The following is a 12,596-nucleotide window of genomic DNA, read 5'->3' as shown; positions in this document are numbered from 1 at the left end:
AGGCCCTGGCCAGCCTGGTGAGACTAGAAAAATAAATAAAAGGTATAGGGCTGAAAAGGAAGAAACAAACTTCATTATCTAGAAGATATGATAGGGTTTATAGAAAAACTAAAGATAACCTATCAGAAAATTATTAGGATTAATAAGAGAATTTAGCAATTTTGCTGGGTATAAAATCAATATTCATAAAATTAATTGTATTTCTATATGCCAGAGACAAGCAGTTAAAAAGCGAAATCACTGGACTGCTGCTGTCTGTACCTTGATTTCTGTACAACTGTGATGATAATAATACGGACCTTGTGCTGCAAGTAGAAGAAGGAAGTGTAACATTTAAGAATGTGGAGTGTGGTCAAACTATCTGAGTTCCAGTCCTTAAGTTACCACTTATGTTTGAATTGGGCGCTTAACATCTCAAAGCCTTAACTTTCTTACCTGTATAATGGGATTGTTATACTACTTAATTTAGGTGTTAAGAAGAGCATAGGAGACAACTGGGCATTATGCCTGATGCACTTATCCAATAAACGTTAATCACTGTTATTACATGAAAACCCTTTTTAATCTAAAGTTACAGGAATGATAGACCTGAGATTCAGATTGAAATTCATCTTTTCTAGAACCAAAGGAATCTAAATAATAATAATAATAATAATAATAATAGAGTGTAAAATATGATGGGTTAGTGAAAAGAAGCCTGATCTCTGGATTGATGTTAGATGAGGAGCTGGTGGCAAAAAAAAAAAAAAGGTTGAACATGAAATAATTGTTTTAACTTTTTAATTTGTACCAAGCTTAATGTTTTCAAAGAATACATAATGTTATAGGGAAAGAGCTCAATATGTATACCATTATGTGAAAAAAAGGAAAATATAAAAAACGACTTTATAGATTCTCTCAATATTACTAAAAATATATATTATAGTAAACTTTCATTTAATTATCGCATCAGTCATTTGAATAGGCATTGAGACAAAGGTTAAATAACTCACTGAAGGTCCCAAAGCCATTTACATATATACATTGGGAAAAAACTAAGAATTCACCAAATATTATGTTATCTCTATTTGATGATATTAGGGGTTATCTTTAGGTTCTTTATCATTTTGTATATTTTTCAAATTTCCATAATACATGTTATTTTTATAATTAGAGAAAGCAATAAGTGTTTACTGTTATTGCTCACAAAAAAAAATCTCACAACGACATAATTCTAAGCTGGTTGATTAATGTGTAACTCACAAATATGTATGGATTTGCCCTGAGATTTTCTATTATAATTCATGCCCATAACAAAGATATGGCTTAAAATTGCTTTGAATATAATTGGTGAGCAGTATCATGGGAAAAGTGGAAGGCAATGACTCAATCTCAGAATAATGGTCATTATAGGAAAATTTCTATTCCCTTTCTCTAAGCTTTTAATTTTTCTGAAGGTAGAATTGCTACCTGGCATATGGAAAGACAGATTTTAGAAGATTACAGAATTCCTAATAAAGATTTGAAGATTTTCTCTCATATGGGTCTACATTTTTCCAGGCTATTTTTTTCCTTCACTGTGTTTCCACCCAAAGGATGATGTGTGAAGTGTTTCATGGGCTCAATGAGGTCTGAGATTCCTTAAGAATTACCTGGTAACTTATTGTTATGTCACAAAGCCTACGTCTTTCTCATCTCTCTCTTCCTTGTGTTTCTGTCCTTAGGTGCTGATATCCATGGTTTCAGTGCTCCCATTAATTCTAATTTTGCACTGGGACATTTAATAGATAAAATGCAGAGAAGCGAGAAGCCCGTTGTGGCAGCTATCCAAGGCATGGCGTTAGGAGGTGGACTAGAGCTGGCCCTGGGCTGTCACTATAGGATCGCCCATGTGCAGGTAAGAGCCGAGGCTCTCTGTGGGAGTTGGTGTGTGGGTTTTTCTTTAGGGCAAGCCCTAAATGTAGTTATAAGCATCCGAGGTGATCATTTTAAGTGGTTGGCTTACTGGTTGACAACTGTTAGGTCTTTCTAGCACTGGTGCTCAGCTATTATGTACCAATTCAGTTTAACTGGTTGTTAAAATGTTGAAATACATTCATTCTGGTTGGTAAGTAGCTGCTATCCTAAGTCCCCTGACTGTCCCTTTGCTTCTCCTAACCCTAGCCCTTGGGCCTCCCCAGGATCCACCAATGAAAGGGGAAACTCCTGGGTCAGTGGCGGGTCCCCGGGACTCTACTCCAGTGCTATGTCCCACGCAGGATTTCACTGACCATGCTCATGCTGTAGGAGGTAGTAAATACTTTGACTATCACCCCTAATTGTGTATACTTATTTAAATTTTCATTTCCTATGTCTAAACTTTCAGTTTTGTGGTCCCTTATAATTATCAGTACCTGAGAAGACACATTCCTATTCAAAAACAGCACAGAACTACTGTATCCATTTATTTCTGGAAATAGATTTAATTTGGGCTACTATATAGAATGAAATCTGTGATACCAGTCTTATAATAGTGACATAGTTGTAAGTAATATAGTTTTCTAATGATAAAGATAATAGTTATCGTTATAATAGACTAGTAATCACAAGAAAGTATAAAGATATACAGTAAAATCACCATAAACTCATAGTTCAGAAATAACCGCTGTTAACATTCAGTTTTATTTCCTCCTGTTCTTTTTCCTATGTAATTTATTTCTTACATTATTTTTCTTGGCAGTCTTTTTTAAAACCACATTTGAAACTTTATTTTATTTTGTTTGTACTCTATTTTTATGCTAATATGATATTTAACTTATTATGAAATATGCTTAATACATTCTGCCTTTTAGAGAGTTCAATCCATTTAAATTTAATGCAATCATGATAAGGAAGGACTTTTGTCATTTTGCTATTTGTTTGCAATGTCTTATGACCTTTGCATTCCTTAATTCTTTCATTAATGCTTTCATTTGTATTAAATAGATATTTTCTTTTTTTAATTTAAAAAAATGTTTATTGTTGTTCAATTAAAGTTGTCCCCATTTTCACCCATTGCTCTCCCCTCCCCTGCCCACCCCTTTACCCCCACATTCAATTCTCCTCTCTGTTGTCTTTGTCCGTGAGTCCTTTATTTATGTTCCTTGACTTGACCCTTCCCCTTCTTTCCCCCATTCTCCCCCTCCTCCCTCCTCTCTGGTCACTGTCAGATTGTTCTTTATTTCCCTGTCTCTGGTTCTATTTTGCTCACGTGTTTGTTTTGTTGATTAGCTTCCATTTACAGGTGAGAACATATGATATTTGTCTTTCACCGCCTGGCTTATTTCACTTAGCATAATGCTCTCCAGTTCCATCCATGCTGTCAGGAAGGGTAGGAGCTCCTTATTTCTGCTGCGTAGTATTCCATTGTGTAAATGTTGTACTAAATAGATATTTTCTAATACCCCTTTAATTTTCTTGTTGTTTCTTTTATTATATTTTTAGTTGTTTTCTTAGTGGTAATTACCCTGGATATTACAATCTATTTCAGACTAATGCCAACTTAATTTTAATAATATACAAAAAATTTGCTTCCATACAGTTCTATTACCCACCCACCCCTTTAAATGCCATTGTTCTCACAAATTGTATCATTATATACTGTGTCCCATCAACATAGATTTATAATTATTCCTTTATGTAGTGGCCTTTAAAATCGGATAATAAAAGAGAGGAGTTATAAACAAAGATTACATCAGTACTATGCTCTTCTTTATATTTACCTGTGCATGAGTTACCCTTTGGCATTGCTCTTTCTCCCTTCATGTGGATTTCAGTTACTGTCCAGCGTCCGTCATTTCAGCCGGGAATATTCTGTGTAGGGTAGATCTGTTAGGTACAAATTCAGTTTTGCTTATCTGGCAATGTCTTAATTTGCCTTCATTTTCAAAGGCTTGTTTTACTGAATATGGAATTCTTGTTTTACAGTTTTTTCCCCTTTCAGTACTTTGAATATTGCCCCATTGCCTTTTGGACTTCATGGTTTCTGATGAGAAATTTGCTGTTAATTTTATTGTAAATATTATTAAAAATATATAATTTTAAATTAATTTTCTATATAATTTTCATATAGATATACTGTAATTTATTTAACCATTTACCTATGTTGTTTTAATTTTTATGAAAGCTTATAAATAAAGATACATTCTAAGTACCCCTTTTTCTTTGTTCCTCTCGCTGTGACCTTCTGCACCCTGAGTGCAGACCTAATGTATGAAAAGTAATAAATAAGTTAGGGATGGGGATGAACAGTGATGGGAAAAAATGGGGATTGGCTGTTAGGAAACCCTTTCGTGAGAGAGGCTGAAATATTCCAGGTATTTTGGAGCTATTAGCATCACAGTGTGGGCAGATTGCAATCTGTGTTTAAATAACCTCTCCTCCCTTCTCTGTACCTGTAAAATGACTAACAGAGCTTTGGCCACTTTTAAATGGCTAGGAGGGGCACATGATAAGGGACTGAAGCTCATCCTCCTGTCTGGATTGAGGTTGCTTTCTCCTCTTCCCATTCCCCCCACTTCCTCTCCTCCTCCTTCCTCTTCCTCTACAGCTTTATTGAGCTATAACTCACAAACCATGCAATTCACTTGTTTAAAGTGTACAATCCAATGGTATGTTAGTATATTCACAGAGTTGTGCAGCCATTCCCACAGTTGATTTTAGAACATTTCAATACCATAAAAAGAAACTTCATGCCCTTTAGGAGTAATCCTCCATTCTCCCTGTCCCCCAGTCCAGGTAACCACAAATTTACTTTCTGTCTCTATGGATTTGGCTATGCTAGACATTTAAAATAAATGGATTATTCAATATGTTGTCTTTTATGACTGGCTTCTTTCGGTTAGCCTAATGTTTTCAAGGTTCACTTATGTCAGAGCCTTTATCAGTACTTCATTCCTTTCTGTGGCTCAACAATACTCCCTCTTATGGGTAGGCCACATTGTGTTTGTTTATTCATCAGTTGATAGTTGATAGACATTTGGGTTGTTCCTACTTTCTTGGCCTTAATGAACAGTGACATTATGAAAATCAGTGCACAGTTTTTTCTGTGGGCGTGCTTGCTTCTCCTGGGTACATGCTCAGGCGTGGAGGTGCTGGGTTATAGGTAACTCTGTATTTAACCTTTGAGGAACTGGCAAATTGTTTTCCAAAGTGACTACCATTTTCTGTTCTCACCAGCAATATGTGAGGGTTTTGTGTTCTCCACACCTTCTCTTAAACTTGTTCTTTCTGTCTTTTTTATTGTAGCCATCCTAATGGGTATGAAGTGGTATCTTGAAGTTTTGATTTGTATTTCCCTGATGATATTGAGCAATTCTTCAAGTGCTTATTGGCCATTTGTAGCTCTTCTTTGGAGAATGTCTATTCAGATCCTTTGCCCACTTTTAAGTGGATTGTCTTTTTATTATTGAGTTGTACAAGTTCTTTATCTATTCTAAATATACAATTTAAAAAGTTCTCTCCCATTCTGTGGGTGTCTTTTTACTGTCTTGGCTGACTGAATCTCTCAGGGCTCCATAAAGCTCTTCCTAGAGACTATTACCTTTGTTGACTGAGACAGGTCATAAAAGAGTCAGAAAAAAAAATGGGTTAAGGTGCTAGGGTTGTGTTTCAACATAAAGGCTTAGGGGCGGCAGAGCTCTTTTTATTTTGTTAATTAAATTAAATGAGAGGGTGTACAATAACTTGCTCTGTGGAAACTTGCTGAATTCTATGAAACAATGTTTTGGGGAGTTTGGAAAATCCAGGGGAATGCTCACCTTTACTCTGTATGTCACCTCATTCTAACGGCCTTCGTGCTTGGAAACTCCGACAGGCTCAAGTTGGCTTCCCAGAAGTCAAATTGGGGATTCTGCCTGGTGCAAGAGGATCCCAGCTTCTTCCCAGGCTCATTGGAGTTCCTGCCGCACTTGACTTAATCTGCTCAGGTACGTACAAACCCTGCCAGCAGTGGTGTAGATCCACATGAGGGACTGGGCTAGGATTTAGAGAAACTGCGGCTTGACCATTCCACACCTGTGTGATCCTAAGAGGAGACTTTAACTTCTCTGACTGTCAATGTTCTTGTCTGTAAAATGGAAAGAATACTTCCCCTGAGAGCTTCTCAAATGTTAGCGTGAAGGTCAAAGGTGACTGTCTTCTAAGTGAAAGTCATACAAAGCGCTAAATCACATTTAGGATTTTATTATAGTTCAAGTGCCTGCTCACAGACACTGGTGTTCACATAGGATATATTATATTCAGATCTAATTTACAAATTGTATTATAAGCAGGAATTAAAACCAGAATTTTCAAGGAAAGATTTCAAGTTTTAGTGTGAAAATGACTGAATTTTTCATTTCCCAAGTACTATACACTACCTACAAATAGAAGCTGTTCTCTTTTAATAGAGAATGTGAACAGTGCAACGCCAGAAAACATTTAGACATCGTAAATTTACCAAATACCATAAGACATGTAAAGACATTTTCAGTTGAGATAAGGTTGGGAGAAAGAATATATATGACAACTTGCGCTAAATGGATATGAATAATTATGAGACCGTAGGTCAGTCACTTTACCCTTAAATGCCTTAGTTTTCTTAGAAATGTGGATAATAATAGTGCCTGCCGTATACTTACACAGTGAGGTGAAGATTAGATAAGTTAATGCACACAGTGTGCTTGGAATGGCCCCAGGCGTGGTAATAACTTCCTAAGTTTCAGCTATGTGTTGTTATCCACATATCTGTCTTAGTTAAGAGGAGAATTGAATAAAAAGAAGATGAGGATCTTGGTAATAGACTATATCCTCAAGAAGGGGCAATAAAAAGAGCACGTGCTTTAGAATCAAAGACCTGAGTTTGAGTACCAGCTCTACCACATTTAAACAATATGCCTTGTGCAAGTTCATTTCTAGTCATTCATCCAGCAACTATTATTAATCTTCTCTCATATGCTAGGCCTTGTTCTAGGCATTGGGGACGTAGCAGGGAACCAAACCAACAAAATCCTGCCTTCGTGGAGATTATTTGGAGAAAACAACAGCGAGGATCATGATATTGTCACATTTCATCAATTCAGAACCACAGTGTTTCCACAGCTCTGAAATGAGGATGCCTCTTCCGTTCGTTTTCAGTCATGCCTTAATCGGCAGTGCTGCTTTCCTTCCTCGTTCTGTGGGCTGGGAATTTGGGAGCAGTTTAGCTCAGGGTTTCTTATGAGGTTGCAGTCAAAACATTGACTGGGGCTGTAGTTATTTGAAAACTCGACCAGGGCTGGAGGATGGACTTCCAAGGTGGCCAACACGCGTGGATGGCTGGTTGGTGCTGACTGTTGGCAGGAGGCTTCCTCTCCTCTCCATGTGGACCTCCCCATAGTGTTGCGAAAGTGGACTCTGGCCTCCTCTAGAGTTATCCAGGAGAGAGCAAGGTGAAAGGGGCAATGTCTTTTATGACCTAGCTCCGGAATCATATGCCATTTGTTTCTGAACTACCCTATCAATTATACAGGTCTTCCCTGTTCAACATGAGTGGGGGCTTGAATACCAACAGGTCAAACACACTGGGCGTCACTTTGGAGACCAGCTACCACAACTGTGTACTCAGACATATGCCTACCTATTACATTAGTAATATATATAGTAGGCTAGATGGAAATAAGTGCTAAGGAGAAAACATAAAGCAGAAATGGGGAAAATAAAATGTTAGGGATGGGGATATTTGAGGTAGAGTAGCTAGGAAAGGCTTTCTTACAAAATAACATCTGAGTAAACAGCTGAAGGAGGTGAGGAAGCTTATTGTGCTGCTATCCGGAGGAAGACATTCCACATGGAAGAAATAGCAAATGCAAAGCCCTGAGGCAGGGACATAGCTGGACAGTTGAAAAAAACAAAACAAAACAAAAAGGTCAATGTGGGTGGATTGAAGTGAGTACAGGGAAGAGCAACAGGGGATGAAGTCACATCATGTAGAGTCATGAAATTACAGAAAGAACTCCGGCTTTTCTTTCAACTGAGTTGGAAAGGGATTGGAGTATTTTGAGCGGGGGAGTAGCCTGTCCTCACTTACATTTATAAAAGATCACTCTGGCTGTTGAAAATATATTAATCGGAGGTAAGGGCAGAAATAGAAGACTGGTTAGAAGTCTGCTATAATAATCCAAGGGAGAGATGATGGGAGCTTGGACCCGAGTGGTAGCAATGTACATGATGAGACATGGTCGAAGTTTCGTTATATTTTGATGGTAGAGCCAACAGGATTTTGTGACAGGTCAGATGTGAGAAAAAGGAGAGTCAGGGATGATTCTAATGTCCTGAGCAGCTGGAAAGAGGGTGCCATTACTGAGATGGGGATTCCTGCTGGGAGAGCAGGTTGTAGGGAGGAATCACAGTGCCCGGTTTGGGATATGTTAAGTGTGAGATGCCTGTTAGACATCCAAGTGGAGTGTCAAGTAGACAGACAGTTGGAGAGGCTGGCCCAGAGTTTAGGAGAGAGATCTTCTGAACTCTCAGCCTCTGTTTTCTCATCAGTTAAACAAAGTGGCTGTAAGGAATAATGGAATTATGCAACATATTTCTATCATATGGAAGATTTTCATCAATACAACCGTGGGAAGCAGAATGATGATCCCCCAAAGATGTCCCTGTCCTAATCCCCAGAACCTGTGAATATGTCACCTGACATTCAAAAGGGACTAATGTAATTAAGGATCTCTAGTGGGAGATTATTTTGGATTTTCCAGGTGGGTCCAATTCATCACAAAGGTCCTTAGAAGAGGGATGCAAGAGGTCAGGGAAGAAGGAAGATACTACATAGATAGCTTTGAAGATGGAGGAAAAGGCCACAAGCCAAGAAGTGTAGGCAGCTTTTCTAGAGGCTGGAAAAGACAAGAGAGAGATTCTTTCCGAAGGCCTCCAGAAGGAACACAGTTCCGCTGTCCTATTTTAGATTTCTGACACCCTAAACTAAGATTACAAATGTGTGTTGTCTTAAGATACTATGTGTTTGCTTGTGGTAACTTGTTATAGCAGCAATAGGAAACTCATACAGTAGTTGTTAAAAATGATATTTTGAAGAATCTTTGTGGGTTTTTTTCTTAAGAAAGGATGTTAAAAATAATTGTTACTGAAAGTTGAAGATTCCGTACTAATGGGGAAAAACAACAGTGTTGCAGGAACTGATCTCACTGGAAATTACTAAGTATATAGAGTTGGATTAAATTAATAAGCAAATAGCTAACATATTCCAACCTCCTGAAATCCATAAGAGAGGTAATTCTGGAAAGTGGATCAATGATAGCACCAACTATTGCTCCTCCACAATTCTGTTGAAGTGCCACCTGAAAACAAGTGAATCTTCAGCAGTGACCGCAAAAGATGCTTGAACGCATTGCAGTTCATTCCCTGATGCTCTCTGTCCAATCAGGTAACAAGAACTACAGTGCCCTGTTCTTTCTGCTTTTACTTTCTAGGTCCCATCCTCCTTGTTCACTGAAAAGCACAGAAAGCCTCTGCTCTATGCTCTTAGAGCTTTTCCCCAGGTCTGATGAGATTCTTTATGATCGTTCATGGGACAAGGATGCCCCTGGCCTCTAGACTTTGATGAGATACCTCTTAGTATCCAGAACACTTGGGGAGACATTGCGTGTGGCACCTTTATCCTGCCTGCCTTTTAGATTTAGGTATGGGTGGGTTTTCTCTATATTTGAACAAGATATTGAGGGTGATTTTATACCCAGAGCTCCCAGGCAGCAATAAAAAAATATCAGCAAATTTCATTTCATAACCAAAACCAAAAAACAGACAAACCATACTCTTAAAACTAAACCCCAAACCTAAAACCTATGAAAATATTGTGACAGAAGAAAAACGAAACATAAATGTGAGTCTGCTGGTACAGATTAAATTCACATTATTCTGAATTAGAAAATTCTTTATTTATTAAATAAGAACACCCTGTTTAAAATTAAAACATTAGCCATAATTATTTCTTTTTGAGGCAACAACAACAAAAAAGATGTGATAGAACGCACAACTGAATCAGCATAATGGAGGATAGGGACACATTTATAGAACAGAAGAACTTAACAAAAGATACATAAAATGTACATGAAGGTAGCAGGCATGGAAGACATTCTATTTTAGCAAGTAGCCATTTTCCTGGAAAAACTAATGAGGAGATAGCAGTGCTGATGTACTTTGGGAAAGATTTTAAACTTCCAGGAAATATAGGCATGCAGACTTCCAAAAGAAAAGAACAAAATGCAACAAAGGATACTTTCAAAATAACTAAAATCACTCCACAAAATAAATGCTAAGTGTGTGGAAATTCTTATATTAAGATGGTGTGCAGTCTTTAAAATGGTCATCTAAATCAGGGGTTCTTAAAGGATGGTTCAGGGACTGCTGGGTATGCCTAACACCATTAGGAAGTCAGAACTATTTTCATAATAGTAGAACATTACTCGTCTTTTCCACTCTTATTCTCTCACAAGTGTATGGTGGATTTTTCCAGAGGTTATAATATGCCATGGGATAGCAGAACAAATTGAATGCAGAAGCAGATATGAGAATCCAGCTGTCTTCTATTAAGCCAGACATAAAAGAAATTTGCAAAAATACAAAACAATGACTAAATTTTTAAAAAATTAAAATTTTCAATTAAAAAATTTTTAAAAATTTGAACCCATAGTTATTTTGCACAAAATTTTTATATGCTACCATATAATAAGAAACATTTTTAAAATTCTCAGTTTTAATTTCTTATATAGTAATGTTGATAGAAATAACCCATATAAACAAAAGCTCTTTGGAGTGCTCCATAATTTTTGAGGAGGTAAAAGGATTCTAAGACTGAAAAGTTTGAAAAGTGTTCATTGAAATTCTTATATTTTGACACAGAAACCACAATACCAAACTATATACAGGATTCAAGTTGCTACTCCTATGGAGTATGAAAGGGAAATTAGAAAAACTGAAAATATTAAATCTCTTATCATTAGCAAATTAAATTAGAAATTGTTACAATCTGTGGTGGTATGAAAAAGCACACATTTAAGAATATGAACTATTTTAAGGATCCAATGCAGAATTTGTAAGGGGATGTTACAGTCCAGCATGAGACCATGTATTGTGCAAAACAGAAAGGAAGCAAAGAAGCATAAGATTTAGGGGAAGTTATAATACACTTGACCTTGAACAGTGCAGGGTGCTGGCTCCCATGCAGTTGGAAATTCACATGTAACCTTTGACTCCCCCCAAACTGAACTACTGATAGCCTACTGTTGACCAGAAGCCTTCCTGAGAACATAAACAGTTGATTAACACATATTTTGTGCATTATATGTCTGTATTACATACTGTATTCTTACAAAAAGTAGGCTAGAGAGAGGAAAATATTATTTAAAAAATCTTAAGAAAGATAAAGACATTTATAATACGTGTGTATTTATTGAAGAAAACCTGCATATAAATGGAGCCTCGTAGATTAAACCCCTGTTGTTCAAGACTTGACTAAAGTGTGAAGTGAGTCTGTAAATTCTACGGTTTACAAAAATTGAAGCATGTGGGCAAACGTTGAGGAATTTTGTGGCCCTGCTTTCAGTATTAAGTTTGAAAAGCAAGAGTATCTTGGAAATCAAGAAGAAATCTGGTTTATTTGACAAAAAGAAATGAAGCGAACTAGGATTGGCCTTTTCCAAAGTTATGCTGCTTTTAGAAATACCACTATTTTTAACTTGATGAGAAGAGGTAAAAACAGTAAGAGTATGATGGGTTCTGATTTGCATATAAAAGGTCACAGTGAATTAGAAGAGAGATAACATTAGAATCATACCTATCTTTTGAAGCAATCTGTACAATTTTAGGGGGACTTTAAAATGACATCTGGCAAGGGTTCCATGTAGAAAATTTTGTCTAAAGGTTGGAAAAGAAGCCATGAAGAAAATTGGAAAATATTGAGACTACCCTGCATGGAGAAGTCTCAGCTGCCGTCCTGGGGCACCTCCTTATAGGAGGAGCTCTAGGCAGGAGAGCTACTGCACGAACTCTGTCAATCCGTTGGACACTGGTTGTCTTCTGCGCCGAGGGCAGCACACAAAAACCAAGTTGAAATCTCAGTCTGAGACCTTGGATTGTACATACAGAACTGGGTCTTTAGGTCCCTGACACAGAATAAACGTAACTGCAATCTCATTGATGCCATAAGAACAGTAGTGTTACTCCTCTGCTTTTGTGAAATCCATGCCCGAAGAAATCATTAAAGCTGAAAGAATTTTCAGTTCACCTGTGGGTAGTTCTTGTTACTCCTGGTTAGTTGCCTCAAAGATCTTTTTAGTACCCAGGTTTCCATCTTCCTTTTATTTTCCACTTAACCCGGAGAGGCTGATTCACTCAACCTTCACCCAAGTGATTTAATGCACAGGAGATTTGATGCCTGAAGCTATTCACCCACTCCCCACCCCCATCCTCACCCCAGGAGGAAATCTGGAAGCCTGTTTTCAAAGGCACTTCCAGAAAACTGCCCAAATATTGCTATTACAGAGTGACCCCTGCCAAACATTATCAAACGCTCTATTTGATCAAAAGACCCATTTGTAGCTCTTTGAAGCACTGATAAGAAC

General features: G+C 37.4%; 1 protein-coding gene across 2 annotated transcripts in view; it reads left to right on the top strand.

The window, feature by feature from the left end:
* EHHADH (enoyl-CoA hydratase and 3-hydroxyacyl CoA dehydrogenase) overlaps nt 1-12,596 on the top strand; it is a 43,159-nt gene that overhangs the window by 6,636 nt on the left and 23,927 nt on the right. For both annotated transcript variants that reach the window (XM_024564323.3, XM_024564327.3), the window contains exons 3-4: nt 1,704-1,876; nt 5,813-5,924. In XM_024564323.3, coding sequence (XP_024420091.2) covers nt 1,704-1,876; nt 5,813-5,924 — 285 coding nt within the window. The remainder of the gene's footprint in view (nt 1-1,703; nt 1,877-5,812; nt 5,925-12,596) is intronic.

The sequence above is a fragment of the Desmodus rotundus genome, chromosome 2, assembly GCF_022682495.2.
Source record: "Desmodus rotundus isolate HL8 chromosome 2, HLdesRot8A.1, whole genome shotgun sequence".
NCBI classification, from domain to species: domain Eukaryota; kingdom Metazoa; phylum Chordata; class Mammalia; order Chiroptera; family Phyllostomidae; genus Desmodus; species Desmodus rotundus.
This window is presented reverse-complemented; position numbering and strand designations above follow the sequence as displayed.